This window comes from Temnothorax americanus, unplaced genomic scaffold (genome assembly GCF_048541705.1).
Source record: "Temnothorax americanus isolate GAGA-0224 unplaced genomic scaffold, ASM4854170v1 Scaffold23, whole genome shotgun sequence".
Lineage (NCBI taxonomy): Eukaryota > Metazoa > Arthropoda > Insecta > Hymenoptera > Formicidae > Temnothorax > Temnothorax americanus.
The window spans coordinates 2,819,956-2,837,978 of record NW_027509371.1 but is presented as its reverse complement, the minus strand read 5'-3'; the positions used below and the strand labels follow the sequence as shown (position 1 = coordinate 2,837,978).

At 42.3% G+C, this 18,023-nt stretch overlaps 5 protein-coding genes across 10 annotated transcripts in view; 2 read left to right on the top strand and 3 right to left on the bottom strand.

Moving 5' to 3' along the window:
- The window catches only part of Neur (E3 ubiquitin-protein ligase neur), a 59,912-nt gene extending 57,885 nt beyond the window's left edge, over positions 1–2,027 (bottom strand). The window contains exon 1 of the mRNA XM_077407817.1: positions 1,704–2,027. Within this exon, the coding sequence (XP_077263943.1) occupies positions 1,704–1,968 (265 nt within the window). The 5' untranslated portion in view covers positions 1,969–2,027. The remainder of the gene's footprint in view (positions 1–1,703) is intronic.
- Positions 167–2,501, top strand: LOC143898395 (uncharacterized). Its single transcript, XM_077407848.1, has 3 exons — positions 167–355; positions 790–1,515; positions 1,885–2,501. The coding sequence occupies exons 1-2, from the start codon at positions 194–196 to the stop codon at positions 997–999; spliced, it is 372 nt and encodes a 123-aa protein (XP_077263974.1). The 5' UTR covers positions 167–193; the 3' UTR covers positions 1,000–1,515; positions 1,885–2,501.
- On the bottom strand, positions 2,159–9,063 carry Su(fu) (suppressor of fused). The gene is made up of 11 exons (XM_077407832.1): positions 8,922–9,063; positions 7,946–8,130; positions 7,252–7,606; positions 6,756–6,955; positions 5,916–6,391; positions 5,367–5,459; positions 3,897–4,206; positions 3,468–3,703; positions 3,152–3,373; positions 2,863–3,070; positions 2,159–2,706 (listed from the first exon to the last, which is right to left on the bottom strand). The coding sequence occupies exons 5-11, from the start codon at positions 6,113–6,115 to the stop codon at positions 2,641–2,643; spliced, it is 1,335 nt and encodes a 444-aa protein (XP_077263958.1). The 5' UTR covers positions 6,116–6,391; positions 6,756–6,955; positions 7,252–7,606; positions 7,946–8,130; positions 8,922–9,063; the 3' UTR covers positions 2,159–2,640.
- A 67-nt stretch (positions 9,064–9,130) lies between these two features.
- Trp1 (translocation protein 1) overlaps positions 9,131–18,023 on the top strand; it is a 66,698-nt gene continuing 57,805 nt past the window's right edge. The window contains exons 1-5 of one of the 2 annotated variants that reach the window (XM_077407838.1): positions 9,131–9,277; positions 9,668–10,117; positions 10,202–10,549; positions 10,639–10,739; positions 10,823–10,998. In XM_077407838.1, coding sequence (XP_077263964.1) covers positions 9,242–9,277; positions 9,668–10,117; positions 10,202–10,549; positions 10,639–10,739; positions 10,823–10,982 — 1,095 coding nt within the window. In that variant the 5' untranslated portion in view covers positions 9,131–9,241 and the 3' untranslated portion in view covers positions 10,983–10,998. Of the gene's footprint in view, positions 9,278–9,667; positions 10,118–10,201; positions 10,550–10,638; positions 10,740–10,822; positions 11,867–18,023 lie in introns of those variants that run through there. The other variant, XM_077407837.1, reaches the window with a different exon arrangement.
- On the bottom strand, positions 11,097–14,659 carry LOC143898392 (tetratricopeptide repeat protein 36-like). 5 transcript variants are annotated; one of them, XM_077407842.1, is made up of 4 exons: positions 14,487–14,655; positions 12,260–12,460; positions 11,913–12,198; positions 11,097–11,824 (listed from the first exon to the last, which is right to left on the bottom strand). In XM_077407842.1, exons 1-4 carry the CDS (start codon positions 14,593–14,595, stop codon positions 11,821–11,823), a joined length of 600 nt encoding a protein of 199 aa, XP_077263968.1. In that variant the 5' UTR covers positions 14,596–14,655; the 3' UTR covers positions 11,097–11,820. The 5 variants fall into 5 exon arrangements, with proteins under 5 accessions (XP_077263968.1, XP_077263966.1, XP_077263969.1 ...); XM_077407840.1 differs by having other exon boundaries at positions 11,890–12,198; positions 14,487–14,653; XM_077407843.1 differs by having other exon boundaries at positions 11,097–12,198; positions 12,260–12,457; positions 14,487–14,659.

Here is an 18,023-nt window from a genome sequence, read left to right as displayed (position 1 = left end):
CTTTGTCCTTTTCCTTCTTGTAAAAATTATGCGGGCAATTTCAGACAGCGCAATAAGCTCCACTTTTTGTTTCGCTCAAATTTTAATGAACCCATTTCTCTCTTCTCTGTTATTTCGGACGAATCGACTGTTTCAGTTTTTGATTAGTGAAATTTTTATTGCAAGGTATAAATTTTAACAGCAATGACCGACCATGAAAAGTCGAATGTCCAGCGTCTCCGATCAATTCGTAATTCTCTTGTGGCGAGTCGCCTGTTGGCTCTGGGAGACCATCGAGCTCATCCTAATCGTCATATTCGACTGCTTAGCGAGGCTAATTGAGCTAATACTCGTGATGATGAAATTAATATTTCAGGTGACGACCCGCTCGTACCACAGTAATTACTTTTCCAATATATTGCGAATAAGGGGCCGGTAAACGTTAATGACATCATTACCGTGACTTGCGTAAATATATAATGTACCATAGAAAAGTTCGTTACTAGCGTGTATAGAATAGGCTCCTAAGATTGTAGACCATCGATTCAAAACGAAGAAAAAATAATTTTTTTTTACTAAAATCAGAGACGCGTTTTCGTTTCGAGAGAATAGAAAGGATCTTATAATTAATTAAAATTAAAAGTGCGTTTTCTGATTCGTTTCAAGTGATGAAAAACGTGCGCAATGAACAGAATGGTATATATTTTTATATGAGTAATGGATATATTGCTCTCTCCTCCTTGGAAAACGGAGGAAAATTTTACGGACACAAACGCGAGCGAGTACTATAAGAAGCGACTGAATTTTTAGGTAATCTGCTTCATCAGGGATTTATGCATCGACGCGATGCAGACATTCGCTAATGTTTTCCGAGGGATCGTTAACGTCATTAGCAGTATCAGTTGCGACGACATCGAGGACTTCGCCTCCGCCTGCATTGTCGTTGTTTTGTGCACCGGGGCCGTCAAGATGGTCATGGATCTTCTCAAGAGGGTATATACAGAGTATATCTCGCGATAATCGTTACTATCAACGATGGACAATTCGCACCCGGATAATCCGAAGGGTTATTAAGAGTTGCTCGCGAATTAATAAACAACCGCGCTTATCAGCCTTGAACTCTAACAATAAGTACATAAAAAAATTGTTAGATTTGTATTTGAAATATTCAATTTTTAGAGTCCCAGTTTTAGATATAATAATCCCATACTTCATTTTATCATTCATTCGGGACCAAAACGGGACTCTTTGCACTTAAAAAAGAAAATAAATAAAAAAGAGATCTTTTTCAAGTTATATCTTGTTTATTAATGCAATTTAAAAAAAAATTTTTAATATGAAATATTGCGGATATATTCCCGTTCTGGCCAATATCATTTCCCATTGTCATTATTGAGCGACCGCCTGCAAATGTGGTACCCTGCTTTTTAGAACCGTCGAACAAGGCGAAGCATAGGTATTTTAAACCGTTCGTGCGCGTGTCTCGCAAGAAATATCCCTGCCGTGTGACGTGGAAGGCTGCGGTGCAAAAACCAGGTAAACTACTTCGTAGACTACTCTTGCGACTGATATATCGATCGCGATTTAAAGATCCGCGCGTGGTAGCATGATCTGCATTATCTGGTTTTTGATCCGACAAAACGTCGCGTTAAACGTTTCTTTAACGCGGACGTTTAAACGGCTCCGTTAATTGTTTATGTTACGCGTAAAAGTGCAAAACTCACCCAACGGCGAAACTATTTCATCGTGACAGTCGTCGATTTGCATGGGAAGTAGTATCATCGTGTATCGCTCCCACCGCGATTTCTCACTTTCACGTATTAAAATGACAGACTGCTCAAATTCGACGCGTTGACACGTGCAATTCAATGTCATGTCGAATTCAATGTCATATCGATACTTCAGAATCCCCACGCAAGGCTGCTCGACATGTTTGGGCAACGCGTGACGCAGAGCGATAATAACAACAATCCGACGGCGAGGAGTCATAGCCAGGATGCGTGTCTTCACGAGAGAAAGACGGGAAGAAGACTAAAGCGACAATATAACAGGCGATATCGATCAGCGTCACGAAAGAATAACTGATATAATTACGTAAGATTCCCTTTGTGAAGTACGAATATCTCTATATTTACATTAACGTTTATTATCTATAACAATATGTAAGGCGCATTTCAAATTTCGTCGTAAAATAGCATATAATTTATATCGTACTATATACATAGTAAAGTATACATAAAAAATTCGCAACATTTTTTTATATATCGTTTTGTGCATTGAGATAACAATATTGTCGATTTAAACAATTTTACAAGTGTCGTAGAAATTTTTCATGTATAATATAAGCAGGCATCAATTTGTAAAAGAGAGACATTGGAACATTCGTGTATAGAAAAATATATTGCTGTTTTTTTTTCAAAATCTGAGAATGTGCGCAAATCTCTGCTTTCGCACATTGATGAATGGCTCAAGTATCTTAAACGCGTAGGATAACATTTATAAATTATAAAACCTTACGTTAGGGAGTCATGGAAAAAGTCATAAATAAAAAGGTTCGATCTGTAACGAGGCTCGATAATACTTTCATTGTCCTATCTTTAACTTAAATCTATATGAAACGGCATGAAGAGTGATCTTCGTAGATTGCATCGATGGACAGTTTTAATCGTTGATGATGGTGATGACTAATTTATGTTCCGGCCAAGAAAACGTCTTTGGCAATTGAATCTGTAATAAGATATATTAAGACATACATATAAAATATTCGGCAATCTCAGCACTTTTATTTTTTAGATCGATAACCTGAAATAATTGGACGTAACTAAATTCACGCTATATACACCATCGTTTTAATAATCTCAAAGCAATCTCGCGTGTCATTACCTTGTCTGGCGCGTTCAAAACTTGAAACTCTTCGGCCATCTTCTCAGACAGTTCTTCCGAGAGGAGCACTTGCAGCCACGGTCCTTGAACGACATACGGCTTCTCTTTGGACACGAAAGTGCCCGTAACCGATGGCGCGACTATCGTAACAGCCGAGTGGGACAGTATGGATTTGAACGTGAAATGCCTTCCGTGCATCACGCGGCCCCTGCAATATCAACATTGCATTATTCATTGGACGTCGCCACCGCGACGTTGCCGCGTGAACATTGTTTTCATCGTGACTAACTTTATCGCCAACGGCAATAACGAGCCAGCCTCAAGGTTGAACGTTAGGTGTAATCCGGACAGAGCTCTAATACTATTTTCGTCAGAGACGTTGGCATCCTGTTGCTCACACGGCGACAATCTCTCCGTCTTCACGATCGGCTTCACGTCTTCGTCATCGTCGGAATCGTCTCTTTTCTCCCTGTATCTTTCCGCGCTCCTGTCGTTTGTTATTTGCACCCACCTGCATCCAGATACATAAAACAACGGTTTTAAACTCAAATCCAATTGACATTCAATCTGTTTTCCGATACTATCGATCAGTTGTCATCACTTACCAACATTTTGCGGACACGCCACTCGTGTTCGACCCGTCTCTTTCGATGCCGCACTGTATCTTCTCCGCTATGGAGGGATCATCTTCCATGGCGGAATGCATTCTTCTCATGTCCGTAACCAACCATGGGCCACAGCCCCTGGCGCTTCTCAGCAAATTAACCACACCCAAGCCATTCCAATGTTGAGCCGCCTGCAATTCCTCAGAAGTAACGCCGACGATTTGAACGAACGAGACCTGTTTTTAACAATAAAGGAACATAACAATGACCCATCTTCGAACATTTGAAGCACCATATCCATTTAATTCGCGATTTAAAGCTAAATGCAATTACTAAGTTACAAATTTTATTTATTTGATGTAAAAATCTTAAGGAATTCAAAAATGAAACCATCATATTTCACGGCGAATACGGGCTTTTTACACGTACGTCGCCGTGGGGCGTCGAGATCGACGTTGGAAGCTGCGGGTCTTGTCCCATCAAAATCTGAGTTATACAACCGTTTCCGCCGTCCAGTGGAGCGTGCCAAGAGACGTGGTCGCCCGGCATCAGCGTGTTCCCGGAATTAAAAACATATTTGGCCAATTGCTGCATCACGTTTGCCGGCCACGTGGGCGGCGTCTTCTCGTCCCTTTCACGAGCGAGACGGAAGGTCAACTCGAATCCGAATCCGCTGGGACGGCCTGGACCAGGTTTGGGATGTAATCTGCCGTCGCCGTGTAAATCGGACAGTCCTAAACTGCATTTAAACAAACGGGCTAAAGCTAACGTAAAACAAATATCTCTTTTCTCGTTGTATATCGCAATTTTTCTCGTACCTTTCTTTTTAAAGATAATTCCTCTACTACAGGAAGGAATAAAAATCACTTGAGGAAACGTTAAAAAGTTATTGCGTACAAGAGAATAAGAGATGCTCAACGATATCTCGCAAAAAACTACGTAGACTTTTCGTCGATGACGAAAGTATAATTAGCCGGCGCAGACGAAAAAGGGGAAGTCCGGCGCTTCTATTTCCGACTCCCCGCGCTTTAAACGACTTTGTTTCTCCTGCACCCTACGCGCTCTCTATATATAGAGAAGACGAAGACCGCGGAGTAGTATTAGGACAGCTGTCTGAAATTGAAGACGCGAAGGGTCGCCAGCGCGAAGAAAAAAAAGGGGGGAAAGAGCCCGCACCCTTTGGCGGAAGATCATTCGTCATTCCGCACACAGATTCCAATGAAACGTAGTAATGAAACGGTAGCGCCGACATATCGCGCATCTGCCGTAGTTCGTATTCCACTTAAACTTAACGAACGCGCGCGAGTCTTGACTTATATCCCATATTTAATGCAAGCACGTCTCTCAAATAATACATTTAAATTCATTTGCCGCGTACCTTACTCTTTCAAGCTCACACATATATTCACACATTCGCATATTACTCATTTTACTGTTCCGTCATGCATATGTAGATATTTTTATTTTTATTTTTATTATTTGCATTCTTTTTCTTTATTTTCCTCGCTTTTAATAATTTCTTTTATCATTTCTTATTAATTTCTCATTAATTATCTTATTTCGTATTGATTTGGTTTCTATTTTTGTAACAAGTTTTGATACTTTACTATATATATTACAAATGTAACTAATCAATGTATTTTAGTTTTAACGCTTGACAGAACACTGTCGAGCGCTCAATGAATAGCGATATCTATCTAAAAATCGACATGTGTGAAAATGGAAAATATATAAATATCTTTTATATATTTTTTATTTAGTTACTCGTTTCCTGAGGTTTGAATAAAATTGGAGCAACAAATTGCTCGCTCCAAATCTTCAGGTTCAAAATGAGTCTCTGGTAATCTGAGATACCCTGCATAGAGCTTACACGTAGCACTAATGTCAACGCATTCTTACCTGATGTAGTGCCAGTGTGGAGGTACACCGAGCTCAGGATACCCCGAATTGGCGTACATGCTGATGTAGTCGAGGGGATCAGGTCCTCCTAACCTAAAGGGAAAACTCGAGTCAGCTGACAGGATATCCGGTTTCGCGTGTGTAAAAGGGGAGGCTAAATATAGTCATCGTAATCGCCTTTTCTCGCGAGGGTGGAATAGAAAAACCGAGTTCCTGCCGATGCCTCTCAGATAAACGTATTTCGTACGGTTCATAACTTCGGTACATTGGCTTGATAAAATTGATACTATAATTCGTAAAAAAAATCTGCAAGCATTCCACCATCTCCACGTGATAATCAGAAAACAATGACAGAGAGAATCGATACATTAATTTGATCGAACAAGCTTAATTAATTAAATACGATTAATAAAATAATCGCTAGAGGGTCAAAAGACGTACGCACAAAATTGATTCTAATCGACTGACCAGCGGGACCAAGCCACCTGTGACCCTCGGTAAAATAAACGGTCTCGCGACATTCATCCGTTGCCGTGGTCGGGTTCTTACCAGTATTTTATAACCGCCGTAACCGTCAGCGGATTACTCTGGTCCGGGTAGATCTGCTTGCAGAGACTGTGCAGAGCGTCCAAGCCTGGGGCCCGTGGCGACGGCGGTGGCGGCGGCGGCGGCAGGGAGACCTGGGCCGGCTGGCCCGGTAGGAAACACCTCGAGAACTCCTCGCGCTCGCGCATGTTCGCGCCGTACATAAAACTCCGGTGGCGCACGCCGAATATACGCGCCTTTGTTTACCCACAACTTTGTCACCGCACGCAACGCGACGCAGTCGCACGCTCGGAGCTGCTCGGAACGGCACCAGCGGTAACAGCACACAGCACTGACAAACAAAAGCGTGAACGTCTCTCCGGCGCGTGCAACGTAGACGAGAGATCGGCAGGCGAATGGGATCTCGAGAGCGATGCGTGCGCAGCACTCCCTACAGACGTCAAAAGTTACTAAAGCTGGCCGCTGGATATCCACCGCATCTGGAGCAATTAAATTCCAATTAATTCCAAATAATTAATCGGCGATTAATTTTTTATCAAGTAATTTATCAATACTATTTTGTTAACGTGGAATAATAAGCTTTTTTGTTGCTTACACGGAAAGATCGAAATATTAGATTAAAGACGAATTAATTTTGCAAATTCATTTCGTCGATATCTGCAAACTGATCAGTAGATTTGACATGCAAACTAGATTTGGCAGGGGACATAATTTACAACTATAGCATCCTTGAGACTATTTTTTTTTCTATTTTTCGATTCTTTCTATGTATCACACACAAACACGTTCGTTAAATAGGTTTACAGTTTCACAAAACGCAACATTTTGTCTTGGTGCACGTACCTGCAATTCCAGCAAATTTCACGGATTGTCCTCGAAGTAATTTTTGAACCTCTCACAGTTTGTGTATAATCTAAACATAACCATTTGTTAAACGGCTTTACTGGGGATGACGCGTAACTCCGTGGCTTCGCGAGTGATTAGAAACTCAAAGGTCCGTGGTTCGATTCCGACCCGGCCTTCAACCCACGTATGCCGTATACCTTTTAAGAGATGAAGTTAAGGATTAAAGATCCATATGGATTAATAATCCGTTTAAGGGCCGGTTGTTCCAACCTATCGGCAAGCTACCTAATAGTAAAATCATATGTCTATCTTTGTCCAATGTAAAGGATAAACAAAGACGTACATATGATTTAACTATTAGGTAGTTTACCAACAGGCTGGAACAACTAGCCCTAAGAGTTTAAAAGTTGTTGCATAGCGCAAGTGATGGACGGTAAAAGAGGTTGTTGAAATTATATATATATTGAGCTTAGAGTTGTTTGTGTCAAATTACCTTTGAGTAGAAGACACCTTAACCTCCCTCAACCGAGGGAATTGGAAAAAACCCATTAAACGGCTTTACCTTCAATAGTCGATCATCCAACCTCAGTTCACAAAAACTTTTCGATTTCATCCCACTTTCGCTCTCTAGTTCCACCTCGTTTATAAAGAAACGTCTGTTAAATGGACCATATGCAATTTAAATATCTCGGTTATCAATCATGCAAGCACGTGGGAATCGTGGAGCAAAACAAACATCGTGCCGCCATCTTGTGGAATTCTCGACACACGTGCACGTGCACCCGGTGCCGGCGGCCCGGTGCACCGCCGACCACGTGACGCCTTGACAGATTCGAGCTAATTTAAGCCTAAAAAGACATTGTTTTTTTTTTATTTAACGAATTTTGTCTTATTGTATGTATACGTACACGCGTAAATAAAGTTGTAAAATAGAAACACAATTTTTTTCTGCAGCTTGTTCTGCTTTTATCAAACATAATTGTTATTGTTAGAAATATGTATCTCCGGCGACACTATAATAAAAGCTGATGTTCCATAATATATTTTGTTTTTCAATTTTTGTTTTTTTATACGACTTTATAGCAAATTATTTCAGGAAGCATAGAAGGGGCTCTGAAGAGGCTAGAGATTATTTCGTCGGAGTTTCAGAACAGAAAAAGAAAGCCTGTGCGGATATAGCGTGTTACCTGTTGAAAATATTTGTGGACATATTGGCTACGTATAAGTAGTTCAATGTCCACATTTTGTGCACGCAGAGGCGCCGTGGACGGGCATCCACTTAAAATGCGAGCATATATCCGCTCTAGAACTTCTCTCTCTCTTTTTATATTCCACTATTACGCATGAGTGAAAAAATTCTATTTGTTTGGATCTGGATAAAATAAAAAAAAAAGATCTGTTCTTTATAACTGCGCCAATTGAAATAGTTATATAATTAGACACAATAAAGAGAAAAAGATAAAAGATGGAACGAATATAGAAGCAGTTCAGCTATAATGGACGAAGAAACGACTTACACATGTATTCTATACACATGTCTCGATTAATTAGCTTATTAGCGCGTAACAGAAAAAATAAATTGCGCTAAAAGGAAGATATTTTCTTTTCTTTATCAAGGATTATGTTGTAAAAATAAAATAAAAATAATTTTCATAAATAAATAAACCTAATATATTCTAAAAATTATCTAATACGTTTTTTATTCAACACCTTTTATCTTCCCTTTTTTTAAAATTAAATCCGAATATATGTTATCTTTTCTAGTACGTCGTATATTACAATTAACTGCCGTTTTTTTGCAATGCGTGATTTTCGCAATCTTTATTTGGAGTTATATGTAGATAATATAAATCACGATAAAACGGCGATAAAACAATTGTAGTAAGTAGGCAAATAAAAACAGTAACTCGATAGGTGACTGTAGGTGACGAATATTCGATCCACGATCGGGGCGACCAAAAGCATCGACGATATCGGTTCTCGCAGTTACCCTCCCCGATGATCCATTCAAGTTTCTGGTTGCTGATCGCGCGCGTCATCAGTTCCACGACCTAGAAGCTTCCCAGATGCGCCACTGAGCTTCTCGAGACCGGCGCTACTATACTGCTATTTTCCCAGTTTGCGAATCGGAATAAACGAGTATCCGGAGTCCGGAGTACATACCTATCTCAGGCTATCTCCGTAGAAGCGGGGCGGGCGAAGGAAGGAAAGGAGAAGGAGAAGGGAGGAGGTGGAGTGGAGGAGGCAGGAGGAGCAGCAAACGTGGACGGTGGACGGCGTCGAGGGGATCGTTTACGCGTGCCACCCACGGTGCTCGCTTCGGGGTACAGGCGTGCGACAGTCCGACAGCGTCCGCGGTGTTCGCATATGCCAGTTGATGCCAGTTCGCAGCAGCAGCAGCAGCAGCAGCTTCGGCGGCCGGCAGAGCGTGAGGCAGCGGCAGCGGATCTCTGTGCGCGCAAGCGTGACACGGGATTTGCAGCATGGCGGAGCGCAGGAAAAGCAGGAAGCGCAAAGATGTAAGCGTTGACGCATATGGGTGAGAATCGGCGGCGTGTCGCGCGCGGGACGTGGCACGCGAACGCGCTCCGGCGATCGGCCGGACTCGCGCGTCTCGCGTCGTCGTGCGCCGCGATCACCGATCACCCCGCACCCGCGCGTTCCAGGTCGATTCGCGAAACGTGTCAGCGCTGACGTGCGCCGCAGCGCCGAGTGCGTGTGACGTAGACAGACCACGAGATGCTTCCTACGATCCTCCCGGAACGGGAGGAATTCTGGGGAACGCGTTTTCTCGCGTTCCCCCCCCTCGTGTCAGTCGAATTCGCGTGCTCCCTCGCGTCTTTCCCTCCCTTTCCCGTTTCCCTCGGGATGAACTGTCTAACGGACGGACGTCATTGTTTCTTTGACAGGAAGTAGCCAGTTTGGACACCAAGGTCGCCCAGGACAAACCGTCCAAGAAGGAGTACGCGGTAGCCAAGTGGATCCGCAACAATGTACCGTCGAAGAAGACCAAGTTCGATAGGACCCACGTCGTCGAATACTTCACTGGGTCGCGCGCGATTGACGCCCTACTGGAAAACTCACCCTGGAGCACGGTGTTTGAGAACCGCGAGCAGGTCTCCCAGTTCTTGGACCTGATGCTCAGGCACAAGTTCTTTCACCGGGCCAAGAAGGTGGTGATTTCGGAGGAGGAACTTAACAAAATCCGGGGCATTAAGAAGAAGACTAAGGACGCGAAAGAGGACAAGAAAGCCACGGATAAAGAGGACGCTAAGGAGAGCAAAGACGCGGCAATGGCGAAGGAGGAGAAAGGCGAAGAGAAAAGCGACGAACGGAAGGAGCACAAGAAAAAGCCAAAAGTAAGGGTAAAAGATCATTCGCGTGCCGCCAAAACTTCTTTTCTTTATCTCGTTTTTTAATGAGAGAAATACGCGTTCTTCCAGGTAAGACTAGAAATGCACATGGAACAGTACTTTGTGGATTGTAACGATGCGTACGTGTGGATATACGAACCGATTCCTGTGTATTACTGGTTCTTCGGCACGCTCGTAGTCTTAGGCGCGATAGGAGTCTGTCTCTTCCCGCTGTGGCCCTTAACCATTCGTCATGGAGTTTACTATCTAAGCGTCGCGGCTGCGGGATTTCTCGTATTTATATTAGCACTGGCTATTATTAGAATGATCGTGTTCTGTCTTCTGTGGGTACCCACGTTGGGTAGATGTCATCTATGGCTGCTGCCTAATCTGACAGCGGATGTTGGCTTCTTCGCGTCCTTCTGGCCATTATATCAAGTTAGTAGTTTATTTCGTTCATTTTCATTCATTCATTGGTCACGGTGACGGACATTTAAAATTTAATTGATTCAAAAATTTCCTTACAGTATGAATATTATGGTCCCACGTCGGACGGCGACAAGAAAGCGAACAAAAAGAAAAGAAGGAAAGAAAAGGATTCTGACTCCGAGGATGCGCCACTACTTCAGTCAGTTTTGTGATTTATACTTGATTAGGCACTTAATAAAATATAATACGAATCTCTGATTCGACATATTTTTATGTCCTCAGAGAAGAAAAACCTGTAGCGACGGAGGCATCTAACGAAGAGTTATCTTTGCCTAGCGAAGAGAGGAAAACTTCGTCCGATTCGGCCGAAGGAGAGGATGGCAGTGAGGAAGGCTCGGAGAGCGAGAAGTCTAATACGAGTCGAGATTTTGTTATGATTTAAAACGTGCGCGCGCGCGCGCGCGCGTGAGAACCGGGCAGTAGATAGCTTCATGTTTGCTGGGACAAACAGCTATATTAATTGTCACATTAATCATCATTGAAATCGATATACATATGCTTGCGGTGCGTTAATCCGAGCGTCGAATTCGACGCACGAATCTAGCAAACCGATCGTAGCGAATTCTCCACATCTATTGCATTTAAGGGTACGCGCGTTCATGAACGAGAACGAGTGGGAAAATCGCTTTGTGACTTTTTGCATGGAGAGAATTTTCCGTAACTGGCGTGAATGTAAAGTATTGTCTCTAAAAAGCGTAAGCGTGATATAAGACATATTTTATTCTATGCATACATAGATATCTATACAAACATATATGTGTAATATGAGGAAATCGTATTAGACGTAATTTCGTTATCAGTTTCCGTTGAATAAATTGTGGGTACTGTTCGAAGTCTTCAAATCTCTCAATGCGATCAATGTCTACCGACAATGTAGTTAATTAATAAATACGCACCGAGTTCTCTCCGTTAGATGTTAAATCTTTGAATCTAGAGAGGACTGATTTATAGCTGGAAGAGAAGGAATCTTTACGGGTACAGAACTTGACGTTTTTTTCGTTGTTCGGCGATTTAGCGCGAGTTCCTTTTTTATTTAGAAGAAATTAGGCCCGATTTTACAGATGAATATATATATTCCGGGTTTAATACAAATAATTTATATTTTTATCCGAAATTTCCAACGATAATCATTGTTATTGCTATATTATTATTATATTATTATTTTTACGATTGTCATTATATCAGGATCTGTAAGGTCTTGTGGATCCGCGCTCGTGGATTTATCTATATGGAAATAAAGATAAAATAAAGCGTTATATATATCTATTTTAAGTGGTCATTGCTTTGACCTGCTAGTTCCATGTTAGATTACGGTCGATTGGCCTTGAGTGTCATCTTGCGCAGCATCGCGTTGCACATGGCCGCATAAGGATTCAGAGCGACCAGTTGCGATTTAGCGAAGCTCGAGCCAGCCTTGGCCGCACGAGTGAAGTCTTCCTTGGCCTTGTCGTCCTGCTTCATCCAACGGTAAAGGGCACCTCGTTGACAGAGTGCCTGAATGCCAGCTCTTCCTTTTCCTTCGCTCAACTCCACCGCCTGATGCAGATCCTTCAACGCTTCTAAATAATTTGCACGATAATCGAAATTGCAGTTCTCTCCTGTGAAATTTATATAGAAACTCTTTTTCTCGATATTCGTAATTGACGTAACTAAAAGTACCTTCGTCTCGATTCGCCAGACGTAACGCTTGCGCTCTATCATTTAAGATCGACGGCGATTTAGGTGCCTGTTTTAACGCCTCGTGGAAAAGCTGAAAAGATTCGTCGAACTTCTTCTCTTCCGCGCAGACTATTGCCTTCTTCACGATGTCTAGTACATTCGGTTCTAAACGATCCTCCTCAAAGGCATCCGTCGTCTCTTCTTAACAAAATATTAAAAGAAATATATATGTTATATGTATCACGCATAGCTTTTATATACGGAAAATTTTATCTTATAATTGTGCATCCCAAATTTCAATTTTGTTTCCCATTCCAGAATAAAATATTTTAAATAAAAATTTCACAGTTTTAGGAAAAAATATAATGCATATAAGAAGTTTTTTATACCACGTGTTTCAGTATGTTATCAATATTTTATTTTAAATGAAATTTATGTGATTTTTCTTATACATATAATACGATTGCTCTAAATATCATTCTGCGTATAGAAATATTAAAGTAAGATTACAAAAATTGAAAAATTAAATTTAAAAAATTAATGATTTACAAAATATCAAATTACAAAATTTGATACGATATAAAATACGAAACATTGGCTTGTGTAACATGTATTATTTGTTCGGTTTTTCAAGCAAAATTCACAATTCAAATATGTATCGAAATAATAAATTTTTAAATATTTTTTAATAACTTTTGACAATTTTTTACATAATTTTATGATTTCATCCCTCAAATTCCCTAAATTTTTAAGCGAGAAAGTGCTCACGAGACAGATTTTGCAGTTTTCCAAAGAAACGTAGTTCTTGTTAAAGGAATTTTACAGAGATCGGAGTAAGTAGTAATCTGAAGATGCAAGGTCAGATGAATATGGCGAATGGGATATAGAACATCTCAAACAACAATTTTTTCCAGAGCGACATGCGGTCTGGCACTGTCCTTGTGGAACACAACGCCCTGGCCTTCTGTTGACCAATTCTGAACGTTCCTCGTAGATTGCTGCCTATAGTTTGGTCCATTTATTCGAATTAATCGTTTGATTCGATGGCAGGAGCTCATATATGGTATAATAATTCCCATAATACACAAATATCTTCGACTGTATACTCTGTATCATAAACCCACCTTTTTTCAATCCCATCAAACGTGCATAGCATAACTTTTCTTCGGATGATCGCTTTGCTTGTTTCAGGATCTTTTCTGCTCAATGTTGTTGCAAATGATCCATTTTTCATCGTCTGATATTATTCGTTTAAAAAATGGATCGGTTTCGTTGCGCTTTAGCAGCAAATGGAGATGCGGTTAGCATATTAGCATCTTTTCACGTTTGTGGTTTGCTTTTTTGTTGTTGTTGCGTTTGCTCTGCGTTCTTATTTTTGCGACAATAGAAAGGCTGTCCGTGATGCACCTTTTTTTCCCCACTATCTTTAAAATTACGCGCAACAAGCACAATATCAAATGGAGAATATGTACTTAACAAAATAAAAACGTTGCTTAAAAATTTATTTGTTTCTTGTATTAAAATAATTGATTACTTATAATTAAGTATACTCTATATAATTATTTGTATATGTATCTTAGTTTAATTTGGATATAATATATGATACAGAGTTTACAGAAATTGAGTGGCAGCGTAAAACAATAATTTTATTCAAGGCTCGACAGAGCGCAGCCTTGAGAATTGATACAACAACAAGAAACTTATCTCTGTTATTGCATCGCGCAGGTTCTTGCATATTCATGACAATTTGAATGTCTCGCGTGAGAATGACTCGCGCCGAAATACATTTTGCGCCAGACGAATGCGGTTACCCACGGGCTTTAAGCGCTCGCGGATTTTTCGAGCGATCTGTGAGAAGCCTGCGGTTTTGAATCGTGTCCAACTAGTGCAACAAGTGTCTCGACTACCATGGTTATCATCTTCAGCTTCAAATCGTTACACTTAAAGGTTTAAAGAAGTTCTGATACGTATATCTTTAGATCGGTTATAAATATACGAATAAATAATATTGACAAAATAATAAAGTAAATCAGGACTGTTATGACGTATAATCAATTAGAAAGAAAAATATCATTTTTACAATCCGGACTGGATCTCGGTAGCCTAACAAAGGTGAAAAAGCCGTTATTTTAAACGTTTTAGATAATATAGTATAGATTTTAATAGTTGATAGATAACGTAGCACGGATTTTAATAACTGCTAATTATGCTGTCACCAGCCACGTACCAACTTCCTGGAAAGCCGGAAAGTCTGGAATATCAGACGGACCGAGCGTGTGAAACGGATCGAAGATCGTCTTCAGAACGGCTCTGTCACCTTCGCCCAGGCTCTCCATGATGTCGACTGAATTCTTCCGTAAATCTCAACGTTTCCATTCGACGGGGACTCGTTTCTGTTTATCGTATACCCGTCGTGAGCTAATCGCGTGTGTTGCGTAATAGATTAATAGATCTGTGGAATGTCGCCCAACTGGTGTGTCGTTTGGATTATAACCGGCGGGAGTTCTACTTTTACACACGGATACAACTCGAGATCATAGATTTTCCGCTTATTCAGCCGTTTGGTCGATTACACAAGGCATCGAGCAGCGCGAGAACGAATATCAATTCCAATTGATTCCGGCAAGAAGCCGGCATTCTTAAACGTCACTGAACCCTCGCGCTAAGTTTTCAGAAATACCACTGGCCATGCGGTTAATGACCGCGTCGCCGAAGAGAGAAAAATTCCGCTTGACCCCTAATCATGATTAATTCTTTTAAATTAACATTTGACTTTTAATTAAAACTTATCTCGGCGCCGAGATAAGTTATCCGGCGCGTCTCTTTACTTATCTCGAGTCCGCGCGCGCGACTCGTTGCGCCATACAAAAATCGCGAGCGGAAACTCGCGGGTGTCATTAATTTCGGGAGTCGCTCATAAATTCCGCCTTGCCGGGCGAGCAAGGCAGATATCCGGGAAACGCCAGGTGGACGTTCAATCGCTATAATTTTCCGCGGATCGTCTCGTAACAGTAAACGCGCGATTTGACGCGCGGCGAGGCGGATTATGCCTCTCGCACGCGATTCGACCGGACGGGCGTAACCGCGCGCGCGCGCGCGCGCGAGAGGCGGCCAAGAACCGCTCGCGGAGCCGGTTTTCGACGAAAATCGACTACGGGACTCCGCGGACATCAACGCGCGTCCCGTTTCCTCGTCATCAACCGCTCGCTCGAAGCGCGTGACTTTTCGCGATTGCCGCGCGACTCCGCCGTTATACCGTTACCTCTGGGTAAGAGGACTGTTAAACGATCTCGTCGTCCGCGCGCGCTTTCCCACGGGTTAGAGCGGACCACGAGGAAGCGGGAAGACACCGAGGGTTTTCCCGGAAGCCAAAACATAGCCGGCGAAATGACCCGATCTTTTCGTTCCACGCGAGGTCGATCCTAAAGGGATGTTTTGGTGTTGAAACATCCTCATCCCTTTCAAATAAAAAAAAAAAATCAGTTTTGCTAGATTTGCTTCAAAAATCTATAGGAAAAAATGCATTAAAGCAGGATCAGAAGTTTCAGCACGTCTTTGTCGTTGATTCTGATGGGATAAAGCGTGATACTAATTGTAAGAAAAGTATCAAACCAAATAATTTTGCGGAAACACCCCATTATCGACAATATCTGCGTCAGGATTTACTAGTGCGACTGGTCCACTTAGCACTACAAATGGTTCGAACCACTCCTCTTCTCCTTTTTTTCAGTGAAGAAAGAAGAAGAAGAACGCTTCAAAGCATTTGTAGCACCAAATGGACTGCAACCAATAGACTACGTGGTTCAGAGTTCAGATCGTGTAATTGTCAACTGTCAATTGTCAATTGATCTCTTTTGAGTCTTGAGCTTATTATTGTTGGTCAAATCTTGCTAACCTCTGCTCGTGAGCCACGCTATACAAAAAAAGTGTGAAATATCTAAACTTATATACTCGTATATACGCAATAATATACAAGATGTTCCCCGGGTTAAACGGCGCGCCAAACTTGAAATTTAGGCCATTTAGGGTCTTAAAACAAACAAAAATTTTTCTCTGGAGGTAAGTATATAAGTCTTGATTTGACAGTTATTTTTTTTCTGTGTACCGTTAGTGCGACATTCTTTTTTTCTCTAGGGACTTATTTGTAATTCCTTTTTTTTGTTTGCATCTACGTTGCTCCGAATTAGTTCAATTGCAATCTGACTTCTGACACCTGCAGTTCGATTCGCGTCAGCTTCTTTCATCATTGTGTCTTTGTGTCTGGTAATTTATGAGAAGAGAGATTTTAGAATGAACAATAGTAAAGCGCGTGACGCGGGAGAGCATCGTGGCGAACGCACCTCGGTAGAAATCGGCGCGATAATCAGGCAGGCAAGCCTTTCTTGCAACTCCTTCGGGACGGAATCGCGATAACCCGACTCGCCGCCGGAACAGGCGGGAACCGCGAAAGCGCGCAGCCACGCGGTTCAGCGCGTTACAATACGGGCTCTGCACGTCTCGTAATGGAATAAATATTTCATTTCGCGCGGCGCGGCCGTACGGGCCCCGTCCCGCGCGTTTTTCCTCCGGGGGGGACGCGGTGGCGATGCCAGCTCGCTACGCGCGCGCGCGGGGCGCGGGGGCCGAAGGGCCCCGGGTCCCGTCCCGTCACGACGGCGGACTTAACGGCCCATAATTCATCGCCGACGTATAATAAATATCGTTAGCCCGTCTCGAGCGCGCGTAGACACGCGGGCAGCGAGCTCACCCGTGCGGGCCCCCTTTTCCCCCCTTTCTTTCTTCCTATCCTCCCCGCCGCCCCGGAGATTTTATTATATATGTATGGAAGGAGCGTACACCGCGTCAAATGTGCCATCGAATCGTCCTACGGAGTCGATACACGTCGAGGACTCGTGAAGGGCCGATTCGGCCTTCCCGGTCGAGCTTAAGAAAACCCTCGACTTTCTCGATCCTCACTTTTGAATTATGAGGTTCGTCCGACAGTCACGGATCTCCGGGTCCGCTGGAAAAGCCAAGGACGAGAGAGTACACATCGCTAATAATGCGGATTGGAAACAGCGCATGTTTAATTACAAACGCCCCTCGTGGTCAGCGCAGGTTCGTTTTTCGACCGCGACGGACTACGACGTCGGATTTATGGAGCATCGCGCTATATGCATTTATGCGCGATATTTATGGTTATAAGAAGACGGCCCTTTCGCGTGCGCGCAGTACACGCCTTCCTCTCGTCGACTTCCTCGGACGGCTCCTCCGCGCGCGGCGGCGGAGCTTTCGGCCTTGGCCGCGGTTACTTAGGTTTAATAAAAGTTTCTTGAATAATGCGCGCCGCGCTCTCCGTGCATCGACGCCGCACATAAAACGCGGCTAAAACCAATATTGCAATACATCACTGCCTAATTAATATTTAGCAATGAAGCGTGAGGTACAATTTAAATACAAATTAATGTTTAGCACGTGTATGAATAAATTCAAGAATTTACCTATTCAGTATACACGCTCTGTATCCAATCGGCATAATGCTGTAAAGTGTAAATGATGCTTGAGATCCTTGCTGGAGTAAGTTATTAAACTATTATATGCACAAAAAGGTAAGCCAGTTCGGAATTCAGAATCATTCTTTTCATTTTAAGTTTTAACGAATAACAAAAAGAACGTATAGAAGAATGAAGCTATAAGTATCGTGTTCAAAGCCGTAATAAGACAAGAGTAGTGGAAAATGATTTCCAGCATCTCCTGCTGAGAGCTCCGTGACAATAATTTTGAA

Bases quoted from the DNA above. Each gene is read 5' to 3' on its own strand.
- LOC143898392 (XM_077407842.1), bottom strand. From the start codon at position 14,595: ATGGAGAGCCTGGGCGAAGGTGACAGAGCCGTTCTGAAGACGATCTTC. The intron at 12,461-14,486 runs GTACGTGGCTGG...TATTTTGTTAAG, and splicing joins TCCGGCTTTCCAGGAAGTTG to AAGAGACGACGGATGCCTTT. The intron at 12,199-12,259 runs GTACTTTTAGTT...TAAATTTCACAG, and splicing joins TCTGGCGAATCGAGACGAAG to GAGAGAACTGCAATTTCGAT.
- LOC143898395 (XM_077407848.1), top strand. From the start codon at position 194: ATGAAAAGTCGAATGTCCAGCGTCTCCGATCAATTCGTAATTCTCTTG. The intron at 356-789 runs GTGACGACCCGC...CTGAATTTTTAG, and splicing joins TGATGAAATTAATATTTCAG to GTAATCTGCTTCATCAGGGA.